Source organism: Lepidochelys kempii, chromosome 7 (assembly GCF_965140265.1).
Source record: "Lepidochelys kempii isolate rLepKem1 chromosome 7, rLepKem1.hap2, whole genome shotgun sequence".
Lineage (NCBI taxonomy): Eukaryota > Metazoa > Chordata > Testudines > Cheloniidae > Lepidochelys > Lepidochelys kempii.
Window position 1 is genome coordinate 31,418,697 of NC_133262.1, and position 19,139 is coordinate 31,437,835.

The 19,139-nt window shown below is 52.3% G+C and overlaps 1 protein-coding gene across 13 annotated transcripts in view; it reads right to left on the reverse strand.

Annotated features, from left to right (window-relative positions):
* MARK2 (microtubule affinity regulating kinase 2) overlaps positions 1-19,139 on the reverse strand; it is a 102,616-nt gene that overhangs the window by 19,230 nt on the left and 64,247 nt on the right. For all 13 annotated transcript variants that reach the window (XM_073351789.1, XM_073351795.1, XM_073351794.1 and 10 more), the window contains 2 exons: positions 6,682-6,861; positions 2,561-2,614 (listed from right to left, as the gene is read on the reverse strand). In XM_073351789.1, coding sequence (XP_073207890.1) covers positions 2,561-2,614; positions 6,682-6,861 — 234 coding nt within the window. The remainder of the gene's footprint in view (positions 1-2,560; positions 2,615-6,681; positions 6,862-19,139) is intronic.

The following is a 19,139-nucleotide window of genomic DNA, read 5'->3' on the forward strand; positions in this document are numbered from 1 at the left end:
TGGGGCTGGGGTACAGCCAAGGACTTAGGGATAGCTTGGGCCAAACAGCACAGAGAGAAACAGGAGGGGATCAGCTCTGCTCTCCACTCATGGCTACAGGGATGCCTCCACCAGCCACTTCAGAGACTCTCAGTGGATGCAGTGGTGCAAACCTCATCGGGACTAGTCAGTGAGGGCACCCCTTCTGTGCTGGCTCACAAGCCTGGACAGAGCCTTCCAGCAGGACAAGGCACGTCTCTCTTCAGAGCTCCAGAGAAAAGCAGTCAGGGCACCAAAAGCCGCATGCACACCCACGGGTGCATGCCCTGATACTGCACCAGAAGCCCGATGCTTTACCCACTATGCTACAATGCCCTTCCCACAGGAGAGTTCCCCTCTGTCCTTGGCACATCCCATAAGCCACTGCTCAACACACAGCTGCTCCCCAGGGTCAGGCATTAGGGCTTTGTGCTTAGATTGTAACCTCTCTGGGGTAGGGAACTGTGTCCATCATGCGTTTGTACGGTGCCTGGCGCAGTAGGGCTCTGATCTACCAGAGTCCTCTACAGGACACCATAGTAAACAATAAGGCAGTGAGCAGCTGGGCTGGTGAGAAACCCACAGGAAAGAGAGCTTCAGCATCCCCTCCAGCCTCAGCTCCGCCTCAACATGGCCAAGGCTGGGCCCAGTGCACTAAACTGCCTTGTGACTTGGAAGCTCACAGGGCAGGGAGGGGCTAAACGCAGCGCTGGTGCCCATGCAGGAGGCCCAGGGCTGAGCTCATCCTCACCCACTAGACACCCCCTTCCAGGATGTGCCAAAAGCAGAGCCCAAAGCCTACGAGCTGGAGAGGCTGATTCTGGAGGTGGGCAGAGCTCTGTGCTGGTTGCCGGGGATGCGACGGTTGCTATGGCTGGCTTTAGAATTGGGGGGAGGGATTCCTCTGCAGAGTGCTCTGGCTTCCTGGGGGAAGGCGCAACATGCTTATGCCTTGAGCTGGAGAAGCTAGGGACCAACATTCATAGGGGCAGGAGCTGGCGGGGATCACTCCTCCACAGATGGCCAGGTGCATTATAGGGCAGCACACAGATCACCAGGGCCACAGGCCCTGGTCTCACATGGCAGGAGGGCGGCTGGAAAGCTCCTGAGCACACATCTCCCAGCTCCCTTTATTCAAGTCTGGCTGGAGGGGAAGCCTCTGTTGTACCTAGGGCTGGCATTCCTCTGGCAACAGTGCCCATCCAGTGAGGGGCTCCACATCCTCCACTCCAGCGGGACCCAGCCCATTGTAGGGGGCTTGGTATAACCAGAGGTGGTGCTGGGAAGTGGAATGAAGGCCTGATGAAGATATGGGAGACCTACATCTCGGCAGGGAGGGACACACCAGGGGGTAGTAAGGACCACTGAGGCAAGGTCGCTCCAGGAGATGCATCCTGACATGGGGAGAATGGGATACAAGAGGCCACATGGTCCAGGCCCCGCGCCTGTCCCTCCCTGGGTGCTAACATGACCTGCAAGCTACAGCAGCTGCCAGCTCAGCCGCTTTGCTCAGGTTCTGTTGACAAGACTGCGTCAACAGCTGCCAAGCCATGCAGGGCAGCTGGTGTCAGGCTCTGAGTCAAACAGGACCCGGAGTAGTCTGGGCACAAAGTGCTGCACCTCCTGCACGGCCTTCTGGTGACCCATGCGGACGGGGGATTGGTGACAGCCTTGGCCATTTTGAGACCGACTCCTGCAGGAGCTGGGGGTTATCTGCCGAGCGGGCAAGAGGAGCAGTCACACCCCAGAGCATGCTGAAGGGATCAGCTGGCGTGGGCTCCCTGCCCCACTTGCTTCCCACAAGCAGAACTGTATTCCTTTTTTTTTTTTTTTGGGGGGGGGGGGGGGGGGGGTGTGGAATGGGCACAAGGTCAAGCTCCCAGGGCGGGATATTCTGTGCCCATGGGCATTCACCCCCCCCCCCCACCACCACTCTAGGGACCCCACTTATGACTCATCATGACCCCCTGGTGCCAGGCCAAGGCTGACTGACCTCCAGCCCTCAGCAGGATGGAGCATTGGGCACCCCATTGCTTAGCTTTGACCTCATGGGGCACAGCTCTGTAGTGTCACTCAGCCAGTACTTCAGGAAGGTAGGCAACATGTAGTCTCTCCCATTCTACTTAGGCAGAGCTGGGAGTAAAACCCAGGAGTCCTGGCTCCCAGCCACCTCCCTGTAACCCACTAGAACCCACTCCCCTCCCAGAGCTGGGGACAGAACCCAGAGCCCTAGCTCCCAAATCCAATAGCTAGAGCAGAAGTACAACACGCCTTGCCAGTTATGCTGGCAAACTGAATCCTTGGAACTCGGTTTTGCTATCCCAGAGGCCCCCACACTCCCAATCCCCTATACAGGCAGGTGGTTGGACAGTGCAGGGCTCAGAACACAGCATGAGCAGCTGGGCAGAGATGTTACTCTGTTTAATTGTGGAGCATCACCATGACAGTGAAGGGGGTACTAGGGGGAAGGCAATACTTAGAGCACCTCCTGCTGTCAGGGTGCTATGCCCACAGTCTGAACATCCAGAGGCAGGGCCCTTACCTTCTGCAGGCTTGATGAGTTGAGCTGCGTCTTATCAATGATTTTCACAGCCACCTGGATGGGGAGAGAGGGGAGCTCAGTTATCTCTCCCGTAGCGTTGGACAAGCTGGAGCAGAACATGCCCGAGGGAGAATCCTAGGCAGGTGCAAACAAGGATGGAGGCCCCGACAACCCTCAGGCTGGCTGTTTGCTGCTGCCTCTGCTGCCCCGGTTAACGACAATGTGTCTCTGTTCCATCAAGCCCCCCAGCAGGCCCAGCACAGGCATGGCAGCAGGCCAGCAGGCAATTTACAGCCTTGGGAAAACTCAGATTTTAGGGCAGTGTGTGTCAGACAGACTGTGGGGGCCGTTCTTCATCCTGGCTCAAGGACTTGAACCAATCGGGTATGAAGCAGTGACTCTGTGTCACACAAACACGTGGCAGGTTCCTGGAGTCGGGTAGGGAACCTGCAGTAAATTGTGTTCAACTTCGATCCCTTTGAGAGAGCCTGCTGGCTAATCTCAGAGGTGGCAGACAGGAGCACATCAGCAGGTTCTGGGAGCAGCATGCGGCAGAGCACTCCAGAGAGGCCAACGATCTGGGCTGGGATTAGCCGGCTTAACCCAGTAACCCACAACAGGGGGATGGCACTCAGTGATGACGGTGGGGAAGGTATTTCCACCTTCCCTCAGGCACCCAAGCTTGGCTCTCACTGCTTGACAAGCCCTTGCTACCCCACCTGACACTCCTGTCAAGGCTTTATCCACATACACACTCCCCAGTTTGTATTCATCCCCTGCGTGAAGCCTTAGATCCATTTGGAAATGGCTGAAGCTAGATCAATCTAAAGCAACCTGGTGCATACATAAGCACTGAGACAGGACCCCTCCAAGACCAGGTAGGACCAGGAAAGGCAAGACACACAGCAGAGTTTCAGCAGGTATCACCCTCGGTCATGATGCTAATCTGGAGCCCACTGGGCCTTGGCAGAGGACAGATGTTGCTCAAACACTTCCTCATGGGCATTAAGCCCTAGGCTGAAAAAGCCTTTACAGCAAACACACCACTGGTTACGAGCTGGCCTGCGCAAGCCACTGGCTATAGCAGCCCCACTGGAAGCCAGCATGTCAGGTAAATACAAGTCTCGCAAAGGAGAGCTATAGCTCCCTGAGCCCCATTGAACTACGATCCAGGGAAAGGATGGCCAGCTGCCACTTCAGCCAACCAGGACCCCCTGGGTAATGCAATTCCCCTTTCCCTCCAGAGGCTCAGTCAGCAATGGGAGGCCAGCAAACCTGCCCCAACACCAACACTTCATCCTCCCTTGGATCCTAAACCCTCTGCTGCATGCACAGCAGGGAGGAATAGCTTGCTGCCTCCTCTCCCCATTCCCCTCAGAGCCAGGGACACACACAATAGCAGAGCCCCAGTGCAGCTATAAAAGCCTGGCTAGCCTAGCAGCACCACAGCCCGCAACCCTGCCAGGCCCCTTTAACTCTTCCCCAAGGTCAGAGTTCAGTGGAGACACTGAAAGGGCTGGAGGGGTTAGGTGGAGAGCCAACAGGCTAAGACAGGGCTGGACCGGGCCAACAGGTGTTTGATCATGGGTGTTGAAGGCCATTATGGCAAAGGAAGAGAGGGTCAAATGATGGGTTGGATGTGAGGGAGTTAAAACAAACCAAAGAAGAAGCTAAGACCTGTTGGGAGCCCGATCTGTTGGGCTGTGGAACTTTCCCAGGGGATGTAGCGGGAGCCCCATGAGTCAGGACACTTAGACAAGGCACTGGGGACGATCCTGCACTGACTGCCAGGGATGGATGTGGCTCACTAGGGAGATCCCAGCTAGGTGTCACAGCACTGACCTGTGCTGACCTGGATCAATCCCTCCCACCTGTCTGGACAGGGGTTAATGCTGGGGGGGCAGCATGTGCTGAAGTAGGACAGAGGGAGGACTCTTCAGAGCCTGGGGAGTTGCCATGAACGCATTCAGCCCCACATCTTCCTGGCTTCTGTGCTTGCACTTGGGCCCATCCATCAGGATGAGAAAACCCCTCCTCTTCCTGCAGCCCCCTCCTTCAGGGTATTTCTCCTCCCCCCCTCAGTGGAAGCCCCTTACTGCCCCTCACACAGACCCTACTGCAGTAGCTGGAGGGGGCGGGTAAGTTAGGCTGGTGCTAACTGAGCTCCAAATCCAGTGCTCTGGGCTGCAGCATAGGCAGGGGCAGGCTGCAAACACAGATGCCTTCCAAGAGCAGCCGTGGTGTTTCAGCAGTGACAATGCTACAAGAGCTGTTGGGAAACAGGCGCTGGCTTCAGGCTGGAGATAACCGGCTTCTTCAGCCTGTGCAAACAGCAGGACCCATGTGAACAAACCGGTATTTCCACACTGCCACCAAGGCTTATTTACAGCCTACAGAGCTGGGAGGCGGGGAAAAAGACACTCACCCAACGGACTCTGAGCCCATGGGAAACTGAATCGAGCTGTACCACTTCTCTGGTATTTCACGGGGGTGGGGGGGGTGGGGTGGAGGGGGGTGTCTGAAGGGGAAAATGCCCCCATCTGACTGGCTGCCCTTCCCGCCATCCCGAAGAGACAGCCCAGTAGAGCTGCTGTATGAGGGGCAGGGGGAAGCAGAACCACCCATGAGCTGCTGGGTTCTGTTTGCTCCCTATCCTGGGAAAAACATGGTGGGATGGGGCCTGCTCTGTTCCTGTGAAAAATACATGTGTGCCCCACGAACGAACACCCACATGCCTCCCCAAAGAAGAGGGAACAATGGCACCTGCCCTGGCTCCTGGTGTGGAGCGCTGCCTGGCTGAGCTGCCCATAGGGGCAGGGCCCCAGCCTCTCAAGGAGCCAAGAGAAGGTCTCGATCACTCCCCAGTTTGTTCGCCCCACTCTGCCCCCAGGGCCCTTCCCGAGACTAGGCAGCCCCTTGAGAGGTGCAGCTGGTGGGGGGGGGGGGGGGGAATGCTGCAGGAGAAGCAGGGCTTAGTCACCCCCCCACCCAGCCTGTATGGCCTGTCCTGGAGGGGTGGGATGGGAAAGCCAGGCAGACACAAGGCTGGTTTCTTCCACCCACCTGCAGAGCAGAGCAGGGTTCTAGCACATTCCCACAAGCACACAAGGCTCTAAGGCAGTGGCATAAACCTGCCTGGCCCCTGGCTAGGATTCAGGGCTGCCTCTGTAACGGCCCAAGTGGCTGCAGCAGAGCCACGTGCTGGGGTGCATCTGTTGCCATCTGCTCCGGAGAGTGGGAGCCTGGGCCGGGTGCCTGGCAGCTTGGCAACGAATGGTACTTGGCATTTCTGAGCACACACGCTTGCTCCGGGTTGGAGGCCTCACAGGCTCGCAAAGTGCTCCAAGCAGGAGGGAGCACAACATGGTGGTTCAAGTGCAGGGCTGAGAGGGTATGTCTACACTGCCATGAGCCACCCTTGGCTGGCCTATGCCAGCTGACTTAGCTCGGGCTAACAAGCTGATTAAAAGCAGTGTAGATGTTCAGCCTCCGAGCTCTGGTACCCTCCCATTCCATAGAGAGCCCAGCCTGAGACTGAATGTCTACACTGCAATTAAACAGCCCCTTAGCCTGAGCCCTGCAAGGGCCAGCTGCAGGTTTTTAACTGCAGTGTAGACATACCAGAGAGTCAGGAGACCCGGGTTCTGCTTCCCCTGGTGCTTCAGCTTACCCATTTGTCAGAGGGGGCAAACCCCCCCCCCCCCCCCCGGCGCCTGCCCAGATGTGGTGCAGTCTCTGCTCGGCAGCACATCAGACCCTGAAGAAAGGCCAAGGAGGCTTTTACATAGAAGGAAATGGAAGCAGAGATGGAAGGGATTTGCCCAGGGTCACACAGTAGCAAGACCAGATACTGAGATTCCCCTTGGCTCTAGCCACTAGGCTTGGGGTCACAACAAAATAGTCAGCAGAAGGGATCAAGTCTTAGAGAGATTGTCATATGGACACTCCATCGTCACAAGGTACATCCCTCTCCCCATCAAGCCCCAGCCCCTGGCAGCAACGCCGCCCCGGCCTAGGAACATCTGCCCTGGCCTCTATCCTGTATCCCAGCCTATGGGCTTGGCCCCACACCCTTTCCATTCACATGCTGCTCCCCCTCCTTCCTGCCAGATAGGTCTCACCTCTTTCCCCGTCAGGACATGGCGTGCCAACTTGACCTTGGCGAAGTTGCCCTTGCCGATGGTCTTGAGCAAGCGGTAGTTCCCTATGTGCGGCTGCTCATCGGTGGAGGTGGCAGAGTTGCGGCCCCGCAGCATGTTGGACTTGCTGCTGGGCTTGGACTCCGTGTGGCCCAGCGCCGGCTGTGGAGACAAACACACAACAACTTAGGCTGAGGGAAGCCACCGAAGGGTCGTGCCCTTCCCCAGTATTGAACTGAGGCTCAGTGTCCCCACCCGGCGTGCCCTGCGGGGCCCACTCTGGTATCTAGCTTCTCACCCTGACTGGCAGGATAGAGCCCTCAGGAGACGGGTTAAACCTTTTTGGGCCCTGTCTATGCTCCAGCGAGCATTGCCCAGCCCCTTCTTCACTGCAGGGGCGGGGATCAGCCACCACTGCCCAGCCTCCCTGGGTCTGAACCCCAATTCCACTGGCCTCGTCTCCACTCCATGCACATGTCAGGCTATGCCATGATGCATTGGGAGGGGGTTCCCTTCCTGATCTCTACCGGGAAGCCAGTGCCCTGAAGCATGAGATAGGAAAACCCTCGCCCCAGCATGCGTTAACTAGGAAGTGCCCTGAAATTCATTCAGGCCCTTTTAAATGGGATATGCTGTGGGATTCAGCATAGGAGGGGCTGAAAGCCAAGCCCAAATGCAAGGTCACCAGGGATCATGAGGAACAACATGCTACTAACCCCTCACCCACTTGCACACACAGAGACCACAGAAAACACACCAGTTAATCTGGTTGGCTGGCAGTAGCCCCAACATGCCTGGAGCGCAGGCTCAGCCCACACTTGCCCGAGAGGAAAGGAATCAACAGATTTCATTGCCACTACAGCCCACCGAGGATTTGGCTGGGGCTGGTGTATGCAACAGCCCCACTGCTGCCCTCTATGTAGCCCCTTGCAGGAAAGCATTTCACGCTGCTTTGTAGAGGAGCAGGAGCCAGATGGAAAGACCAGCGTTCTCCTGCAGTCATGGGACACAGATGGGGTAGGGACACCCCTCCACTACCTAGAACAACCCTGCAAACCCACAAGTGCAGTCCTCCACCCCATAATGAGGGAGGCGCCAGAGTCCCACCACCCATACTGCTGTGCTATTTGAGGAGGGCTCAATCTTGGGTGAAGTGGGAGGGATTCTCTGGTCTGTGTTATACAGGAGGTCAGACCACTTAATCTAACAGGCCCTTCCAACTTTAAGAGCTCTGCATCCCGCAAACTCTTTACACTGGGGATCCTGGCACCAGCCCCATATCAGTAATGCACAATGCTGAGTGTGGATTCCTGGGTAACGCTCTACCCAGGAAGGAAAAACAAACCCAACCCGCAGTGGGCTACCTTCCTTCCTTACACCAGGGGAGGAGACAGCTTAACCCAGCACATTTAAGACTCACCACAGATCAGTGGCTAAAGATATCAAGTGTATATCTCGGTGGGATAGATTCTGCCACTACCCTCCTAGACAAATGATCCAGTAATAGCTTCTGCCTCCATTAAGCCTCAGAGCCCCCCCAGGGTATTTCCATTTTGCAGGTCGGGGATACTGAGGCACAAATACATCTGTGCAATAACCAGCATTGTGTGTGAAATTTTAGCTCCAGCACCTGTCTCAGAGTTGGTATGAACATTGTCTCCACTTTACAAAGGGGAATGGAGGCAGAAAAGGGTCAGGTGATTTGCCCAAGGTCACACAGCAGGACAGTGACTGAGCTAGGAACGGAACCCAGGAGTCTGGACTTCCAGCTTTCCTTGCTCTAACCCAATCAGCCCCACTTCCCTCCCAGAGCTGGGTATAGAACCCAGGAGTCCGGACTCCCAGTCCTCCACTCGAATGAGGAGGGCCTAGGTTCCATCTCGGGCTCCGACTCCCACCCTCCACAATCCAGACACATTTCAGAGTAACAGCCGTGTTAGTCTGTATTCGCAAAAAGAAAAGGAGGACTTGTGGCACCTTAGAGACTAACCAATTTATTTGAGCATGAGCTTTCGTGATGAAGTGAGCTGTAGCTCACGAAAGCTCATGCTCAAATAAATTAGTTAGTCTCTAAGGTGCCACAAGTCCTCCTTTTCTTTTTGCGAATACAGACACAGGAATCATTAAATTGCACCCTCTGTGTTTCCAGGGAAAATAGAGAAGGGAACAGAGCTGGGGAGATGAATGTGAGAAGAGGTTCAAGTCCAGCACTGCTCCCATCCACTCCCCAAGCCAACAGCCACACCTGTTCCCTTACTGCGGGTGTCTAGCCAGACACTCATGTAACATAAGTACAAAGGAGGAAGAGATCAGAGGAAGTTGCCAAGAAAGCTGAAGTTAAAGGCATGCCTGTGCCAAAAGTTAACTTAACCCTTTGGAGGTCAGGCAGGTGCAGTGCCTGGCAGGGCTGCCCTTGCTCTCTATAAATCAATTATAGGGCTCCCCTGAGAGTTCATTTCCTCTCCACATTCATGGCAATAGGATCCCCCCTAGACAACTCAGGAGGGGAGTGGCAAAGCCTGACACTTCCACAGGCTCTTTATGACACAGTCTGGGAGCTACCAGCTCAGACACAGGCAACCTGGCTAGCACTTCCCAAAGCAATGAGCATGTTTTGGGGTTACACAATGAAGTGTTTTCCAGTAAAGGCCGCCAAAGGTTTCCCAGACACTGGAATTGCAGACCACACAGTATTGGACTCCCTCCCCCTTCACTAGAAACTCACAGAGGATTAGGCACATGCACTGCTAGGAGTTCAGACATGACCTCCCCCAGCATCACACAGAGTCAGATACATGGCTGGATTATGGCGGCTAGGGGCACTGGATAGAAAATGAAGACACTAGGTTGTCTATTCTTGGCTCTCCCACTGACCTGATGTACTAGTCCCATCCGTTCTGTGCCTCAGTTCCCCTTCCCATCCTTTGTCTATTCTGACAGTGAGCTCTCTGGGACAGGGACTGCCAGTACTGTGTTGAACGTAACATAAGAAAACATAAGAACGGCCATATTGGATCAGACCAATGGCCCACCTAGCCCAGTACCCTGTCTTCTGACAGTGGCCAATGCCAGGTGCTTCAGAAGGAACAAACAGAACAGGGTAATCATCAGCTGATCCATCCCCTGTTGTCCACTTCCAGCTTCTGGTAGTTAGAGGCTTAGGACACCCAGAGTGTGGAGTTGCATCCCCGACCATCTTGGCTAATAGTGATTGATGGACTGGTCCTGCATGAGCTTACCTAATTCTTTTTTGAATCCTGTTTTTGTTTTGGCCTCCACAACATCCCCTGGCAATGAGTTCCACTGATGGACTGTGCATTGTGTGAAGAAGTACTTCCTTTTGTTTGTTTTTAATTTGCTGTCTATTAATTTCATGTGGCGACCCCTGGTTCTTGTGTTATGGGAAGGGGTAAACAACACTTCCTTATTTACTTTCTCCACACCAGTCATGATTTTATAGACCTCGATCATATTCCCCTTTAGTTGTCTCTTTTCCAAGCTGAACAGACCTAGTCTTTTTAATCTCTCCTCAAACTGAAGTGGTTCTGTCACCCCAATCATTTTTGCCTTTCTCTGTAACTTCTCCAATTCTGATATATCTTTTTTGAGATGGGGCAACCAGAGCTGCACGCAGTATTCAAGGTGTGGGCATACCATGGATTTATATAGCGGCATTCCTTTCTTAGTGGTTCTTTACATTCTGGTAGCTTTTTTGATTGCTGCTGCACATTGAGCAGATGTTTTCAGAGAACTCGCTACAATGACTCCAAGATCTTTCTTGAGTGGTAACAGCTAATTTAGACCCCATCATTTTGTATGTACAGTTGGGATTATGTTTTCCAATGTGTATTACTTTGCATTTATCAACATTGAATTTCATCTGTCATTTTGCTGCCCAGTCACTCAGTTTCCTGAGATCCCTTTGTAACTCTTTGCAGTCTGCTTTAGACTTAACTATCTGGAGAAATTTTGTATGATCTGCAAATTTTGCCACTTCGCTGTTTATCCCTTTTTCCAGATCATTTATGAATATGTTGAATAGGACTGGTTCCACTACAGATCCCTGGGGGACACCGCTATTTATCTCTCTCCATTGTGAAAATTGACCATTTATTCCTTCATTTCCTGTCTTTTAACCAATTACCGATCCAGGAGAGGACCTTCCCTCTTATCCCATGACTGTTTACTTTGCTTAAGAGTTTTGGTAACGGACCTTGTCAAAGGCTTTCTGAAAGTCCAAGTTCACTGTATCCACTGGATCACCCGTGTCCACATGCTTGTTGACCCCTTCTAAGAATTCTGAGAGATTGGTAAGGCATGATTTTCCTTTACAAAAGCTGTGTTGACTCTGTTGTATTTGTGCAGTCGCTGAGGCATTGCTGTAATGCAAATTCAAAGCAAAGCCCTGCTAAGGATAAGTGGGGGCCATTGCGACTCAGGAATACTGGCCTGAGGTGGGGGAGTTTCAGGCTACATTTTGAGAAAGTCTGAAGTAAGGCTGTGAATCCAGTCACCACAATTCTGAAGGGTCAGTTCAGTAGAAGCAGTTTCTATCTAGGGATATCCCAGTGTTTAGAGCTCTAGCCAGCAAAGCACTCCTTGTGTGAACCCCATTTATACCAACAGAGTTGCACTTTCATCAGTCTATCTAGCTTATTCCAGTCCCCCTCCCCACCCTGTGAAACAGTTCTGGTTAAGCCCTATTTGCCAGCACAGCTCTGTGGTTGGGACTTGCACCTCTTCACACCCCTGACCAACAGAGCTATGCCAGCAGCAGCTCCTAGTGTAGTTTTGGCCTCAGGAGACCCAGGTTCAAGTTACTGCTCTGCCACAGACTCCCGGGATGACTCTGGGCAAGTCACTTAGAGTGAAGATTTCAGAAGCACCTGAAGTCCCGTTTCCAAAGTGGCCCCTAAGTGCCTGAGTCCAAGGCCTATTCTACACACAGGTTTTGTGCTGGTGTAACAGTGTCAGTCGGGGCGTGTGTGATTAGCAATATAATTCTACCAGTACAAGCCCTGGTGTGGATGCAGTTACGTAGATACAAAGGCGCCTTTACACCAGGGTAGATTATTTCTCTTCCTGTATGGAAACAGCTGCACTGGTATAAAGCACCTTTATAGTGCTAGAACTGTCTCTATGTAATGTATTTATATGGCCTCCATCACCACAGTACTGGGTGCCTCACGATCGAATGCATTTCCCTCCCAATCCTCCTGTGAGGCAGGACAGTGCTGTTATCTCCACGGTACAGATGGGGAACTGAGGCACAGAGAGACGTAGCGACCTGCCCAAAGATCACCCAGGAAGTCTGTGGCAGAGCAGGGAACTGAACCCAGGTGTCAAGTCCTATGCCAGTGCCCTATTCATTGGGCCATCCTGCCTCCCGAAGTGCAGAGCAGTCACAAAGGGAACCACCCTGTCGACCTTCCGATTCACCTTATCCAACAGGCCTCGTGATTCCATCACCTCCACCAGCAGGGCTGTTCAGCTCTAACAAGAGCGGGATAGTTAAACCACTTCAAGTTGTGTATAGAAAAAGCCTTCGGGCAAAAATATTCACAAGCACCTAAATCCCATTTTCAAAAGTAACTGGCACAGGTAGGAGCCTAACACTGTGTCTACACTGTGTCACAGTGAGGGCTATAGGGTGTGAATCGCAGAACACACCAGAGCATCTCACAGTAACGGCCCTGCATGGATGCAGGTGGTGTGAATTAAAAGGTATCCAGTTCATGTTAAGGTTGACCTCTTTCAGACAGCACTACATTACCGTGAACTAGACACCTTTTCATTTGCGCCAGCAGTGTCCACACAGGGCAGTTAGTACGAGAGGCTCGGGTACGCTCTGCGATTCACACCCTGCAGCCCAGTGCAGACAAGCCCTAAGTCTATCTGGAAGTCAATAAGTTTTAGGAGCCAGTGTTCCTGAGACCATCTTGAAAAGGGAAGTAAGCACTTTTGAACACTTTACCTATGGGCTTTGTGCCCCGATTCGCCACCTGTAAAATGGGATAAGAGCACTGGCCTGCCCAGCAAGAGTATTGGGAAGAGCTTGGAGTCCAGGTAAGTGCCTTAGACAGACAGATCTATGTTGTTATAAGCTCCTGTCTTAGGGGAACTTACTGGCAACTGCATCGACATGGCTTGATCTTGCATCCTAGTTGGGACATGCAAGGGTGTTGTTTGTATTTCAGTAGGACCTACAGACAACAAGGAATTGGCACTTCTAGCAGTCACCTGGATTTTGGGAAGGGGAAGAAGGCACTGTAGTGTCTCAATTGTCAGACTGGCATCTGTTGTAGAAAAGGCAATGGTAGGAGAAGCCTTTGCCTGGAGCAGCACAGAGAACCCTGGCAGGGAAGGGAGGGGGTATGTGGGCAATGTGCCGGAGCCGATGCTGCCACGATACGCTTTCATTGTGCTGCCTATAGGATTGCTAGCTATGAGCCCAGGCGAAACCCTCCCGGAATCCCCTCAATCAGCAGGGCTAAGGGTATTCCTCCAGCTGGTCCATCTGGAATAGCTCAGCTCCTCAACCCCACAGAGCAGATCGCAAACAAGCACTACTGCTAGTGGCAATCCCCAGCCAGCCCCAAGATCAGGCTCCTGCAAGAGACAGAACTCATCTAACCCAGGAAGCAGCTGCTGTTTAATTAGCCAGGCAAAGGTTTGCAAACAGACACACACAGGGCCCACCAGCTGCAGAGTTCCCTCCAACCTTCCCTCACCTGAGGTGCAGAAGGAGGCTGCTCCAGACACCCCCGTGGCAGGGAACGGATCCTGCTCCGGGGGGAAGAGCACAGCTTGTTGAGTAGCTTGGAAGAAACACTGCAAGCCCAAAGGGGTTGGCAATACGATCTGAAGTCCTCAGCACTAACAAGTGGGCCCAAGGGGCCCACCCACAGAGCCGCCCCACTGCAGGGGGGAGGAGCACAGTCAGCAGGAGTAACCTCTACGCACACTCTCCACAGTTACTGGTATTGCAGGCGTGCCTAGGAGCCCCAGTCATGGACAGGATCCCACTGTGCATTGTGCTATACAGACACAGCACAAAGACACAGTCCCTGCCCCACACGGCTTTCAGACTCAGTATAAGGGGCAATTACTTTAATTTCATCATTCAGGCCTGTATCTCTGTAGTATGTGAGTGCCTCACAATCATTTATGGACTCACTCCTCCGGTGGGATAGGGAAGGGTTACCCCCATTTTACCTGTGGGGAAAACTGAGGCAACAAGGCACCGTAGCTCTTTGGTGCAGGGACCATCTTTCTGTTGTGTGTTTGTACAGCACCTAGGATAATGGGGGTCCCAGTCTGCGACAGGAGCTCCTTGGCCACTATGGTAATACAAAGAAATACAGGGAGTCTGTGGCTGAACCAAGAATGGAACGCAGCTGTCCTGAGCTTTAGTCCAGCCCCCTACCCACTAGACTACCGTTCCTACCCCACAGTGGGGAGGAGGGGAGTGAGATTCTTCTCAAGTTCAGAAGAATCAGCTGAGGTGAAGTTTGCTTTGCGTATAGAGTTGCTTCTGGACTTAAAAAAAATTACCACGTTAGGCCTCCTCCAAATGATACCCAAGGGCAGTCAGGCTTGTTTCAGCTCTGCATCTGCTGGGGATGTTTTCCTCAGCTGCCACTCCCCAGAACAAATCACCAGCCAGCAACACCAAGCTCAGTGCAGCAGGGTCAGGCTAGGATACAAGCCCCCAAAACACCTCTTTGGCCACACAATACTGCCCACTAGCGATCTAGCGCTCAAAGTTTTCGGAGAGAGCAGAAATGCAGCTGTTTGTCTACAGGGACACCCAAATCAGGGGAGGTAAGATACAGATGGAAATGAGGGTCCCCTTTGCCCCCAAGGTGTTTGGAAGCCAGGTACCACTCTGTGCCCCCATTCGACCCAGGGATGCTGGCTCCACAGTGTGAAAACATAGGCTGAGAACATTTGTTTAGACAGCACACACACCCTTCCCTCTGGGTTCCTGCACTGTTCGGGTCTGGCTCTTCAAGGACATTGTGGGCCTTGGCTCTCCAGGCTCCGCCTCGGCAGGTGAGCCACTATGCTAACAAGGAGCTGCTGCATTGCTCATCTATAATTCATGCCCTGACAAGGAAGGAGGGAGGGGGAATACCAAGCAGAGGGAAAGCCAAAGAGAACCTTAACCCCTCTGTGCCAGGCGAGGATGTGCTTTCACTAGGCATGGACAGCGGGTGCTCAACCATCACCTGCACAGGCTGTAGGGTCTCAAGATTGGCCACACCAGGTCAGTTATTTGGGTGGACAAATGCAGGGGGCTGTGGGTGACTTTCCCCATCCCATTACTCGGCACAAGGCATCAGCACAGCGTTCAGGAACAAAGCCCTGCCTGAGATGCTGTCTTCCCAAAGAGGCGTAAGATTGTGAGCAGATCAGGACTGCCAATCGTGGAAGATTGTATGCCACTTTCTACGAGGACAGGGGTGTTAAGTCAACCTGAACCCAGCTCTACCTCCTGAACTCCCCTGCAGTTTGCTGGGAACAGCGTCCCTCTTCCCCATCATGCATCTGTTGTACAGCACTGCTGGGAACCGTTACAACAGCTGCTGCATTACACCTCAGAGGTTGGCACAGAGTTAAAACGGCCTGAGGAATGACGATGAGTGTCCAGAATTTAAAATACAATGAAAGCGTCCCTACTGCCTCACGGGCTCTACCCTGCTAGCCTCAGCCACCCTTCATTGTCCTTATTAGTTCCCCTCTAGCACACACAGACAAACACCCCTCATCGTGACATGACATCTACTATCATGGATCACTTTGCTTATATGCTGCATCCCTTTCCCCCCAACTCTTTGGCTTGTCTTCAGGCCGCATGCTCTTTGGGACAGAAACCATCGCAGCTGTGTGTACAATGCCTAGCACAATGGGGCTACGCCAAGCATGGGGAAAAGACTGCCTGCCAATCTGAAAAATCAAGGAAGAGAGAGTCACCTCTCTTCCTACAGATTCAGAGATTTTCAGGCCTGAATGCACCACTGTGATCATCCAGTCCGACCTCCTGCATAGCTTAGGGAAGAGATGTTTAGTTGATACTTTCTGCATGGAGCCCATTATCTTCTTGCTTGAGCTGAGCATGCCTGGGTGTGATGCACAGGGGAGTGGCCTTTGGATCTATTTATAAGAAATGTTCCAACTCCTGTCTATGAGCACTCAGATACACACAGTTCCCCAAAGCCAGTGAGCTTGGATATTCGAGCACCAAAGTGAAATGGAGCCAAGGAGAGGTCAGCTGGGATCAGACCCAAACCTGGTCCCAAGCTCTGTTGAACGTTTCAGCCAATGGCGCAAGAACCTAATAGTAGGTGTTAGGGGAAGACCTGGCCCCTGGAAAAGTCCCCAATGGTTAGAGGTTAGCTTAAGCCCTGAAGCACGAGAAGGTTCATCTCTGTTCTAAAACTTTTCCCTTTTCAGCATTTGCTACTATAACCCAGGATATTCCTATTCTCCAGGATAAATGGGAATCGTGGCAGAAGCAAGAGCCACATCTCTTCCATCTCCAAATCCAACAAACAGAAGAATCTATCTTTCTCCACTCCACGCAGATTCCAGCTTCCCAAGGTCAGGCCAGCCGCAGGAGTCCTTGGCATCAGAGCCCCGTGTGACAAACTAACAGCAAAGCATGCCATGAACCCATGCCTCACAGAGGTGACTCCGCAGAGGCAGCTTGTTCTAGCTATTCCATGAAGCTGGCCTTTTAGGAAAAACAGAGGTACTGTGCTCCTTGCTTGCCTACCCTCTGCTCTGCAAGGGCGTTCTTTAAGCCTCCATGCGTTCATCACAGCCTTTAGCGTGGGAAGCTAATGGGAAGGAGAGACCAGTTTAATACAAGGCACAGCAAAAATAATCCACCCAGCAGGCCTCTAGGTCTGAACAGGAGGTTTGAGCTGTCCGCATTACAAGTTCAAGAGCAAAACAGCTCTATGTTTAAACTGGGGCCCATGACAAACAAGATTCTCCTGCCTGCTGCAGCCTTGAGAACTGCACCCCAACCATGGCAAGATTCCCCTGTCCACTGTCTAACGCTTCCCCTCTGGCATATGGGATCATTTCCTGCGCTGGGACAGATTGTAACAAGGAGAGAACTACCCCACTCCCACCTCCAAACCCAGGCTATGTGCTCCCAATTCTGGGCAGTAGCTGAATTCATGTTCTCTTTGCTGGGATGTCCCTGCCTCACAAGTCTCCTCCTATCTGACATGACCCCAGAGCCAAGGTGTTTCATGCCTGGAGTAACATTGCCTGGGTAAGGAGCCATGCTGGGTTTGGAGTTGCTCGAGTGCTGTTACTGATCCCCAGATCAGCCCCTGTCTGCAAACAGTCTAAATCTAAGCTGCTCTTCTGGGAGCTTGCTGGGAAGCTGTTTGCCAAGAACAGCTTAACATTCTCGCTATGACTCCCCTTGGCCCCCAGGTCTCTCCGCAGGAGGCCAGCACCATTTACTTCTTCAAACAGGCTCACAGCACTGCTCCTTCCCTGAGTCTCCATTTTACCTTCCAGCTGACCCTGTGCTGCACTCTAAGAAACACACCAAGCTCCTGTTGTAACTCCAGACACATCTAATTAAACTACTGGCTGTGGAAAAGCTCCCATTTCAGCAAGCTTGTTTTACAGTGAAATGAGTGCTGGTCTATTTGATTTCCTTGTAGGTAAGAGGAAGTCCTGGCCCCTCTGCCCTGATTCTGAAAGGGCCTATTCTACCCCCTCTGCAGAGGGGTCAGCAGCAGGGCCAGTTCTCCTGGGGCATCTGGGACATGGAATCCCCTCCCATAAGGATCAAGGGCCTGATTCATTTTCCATGGGGCAAACAGTCAAACAGTAACCTGCTGCAGCTGCTGAGCAGAGCTTGAACTATCAACACCTTTGCTGCTTTCGTTGCTCCATGAGGAAGAAGTTGTGGGAGGCAGTGTTACCTAATGGATAGAACACCACTCTGGGACTCAGGTCTATTCCTGGCTTAGCCGCTGGCCTGCTGGATGATTCTGGGGCAAGTCACTGCCCCTCCCTATCCCTCAGCTTCCCATCAGTCAGTAATGACCCTGATGTCCTTTGTAAAGCGCTTTGAGATCTACTGATGAAAAAGAACTATAGAAGAGCTAGGGATGATTATTTTTAAAGATCTCAGAGGAGCTGCCCATCTCTTTGAGATCCCCTTCCCTCTTCATAGGGATGTATGTAGATTCCATTAGCCAATCAGGTTGCCTATAGCAGCCTCCTGTGAGAGGTTTCACTGGGGTCATCTAGCTAGAGGATGCTCAGTCAGGAAAGTTCTCACACTCAGTCATGGCACTGACTAGTGACAGATCCCTTGAAATGCCACATGCCGGAGCAGCTGAGATCCTGCAGGATGTATGTGCTACTATTTGCAGAGCGTGTTAAAAACATCCCAAGTTCAGCTATGGAACCAAGCACAGAAGGGAGAGGAAACAGGAGTCGTCATAACAAATGATAAAAATTTGGGGAGGGATATTAAACCTCATGCTTCAGGGCTTGAGCTGATCTCTGTTGGTCTATTATAGACCAGGCTGAGCCATACATATATGGGGGAAGATTACCCCACATCTCCCCATGGTGGATTTCTTACACCATCCTCTGAAGCAGCTGGTGTTGGCCGCTGTTAGTCAGGATAATGGGCTAGATGGACTTTGGGTTTGATCCAGACTGGCAATTCCCAATTCCTGTGCCTTAGTGCTCTGGTATTTGTTCTTCTAGCAGGTGGCCCAATAGACAGCTGCTAGCAATAATATCTTAGATTTCAATAATAAAAAAAAAAAAATCACACACCACTGGAACACAGCCACCTCTGAGATGAGGCATGGTAGCTGTTTATTACTAAGCAGTTTTGGACAAAAAGATATTGAGTTACAATTAGATATCAGCTAGAGAGGCAGATTAAAATAACGCAAACTGGGGATTGGCCAGGATACTGGGATTACCACCCAAACTCCTTGCAATACAGATCATGGATGTCTGTGGTCAGCACCTCAGTTTTAGGCCTTATTTGAAAGGTGGCATCACTAGTAACACAGCCTCTCCAGCACTGGGCTGGATCCTCATTGGATGGGAGGCCAATCCCTATGGAAGAGCTAATACGACTTCCTTCATTGGACACCTCCCAGAAATAGAAGTGAGATATGAGAGCCACAAAGGGCCATTACCTCAATAGTCCATGTGCCCATAAAGAATTTTCCACAAAAAGTCTGGTTAAAGCTTAGTATTTGGGGGAAGCATGGACAAAGTGACTTTGGAAGGCAGAGGGGATTCATAGATTCCATAGCTCCATCCACTGTATGTTGTGACCCTTAGTAGTTACCGATCACTAGCTGGCTAAAAAATACTGTCTCATCATTTCCTTGTACTCCCCCATTGGCCTCCCTGTATCCCCTTGTCACCTTTCC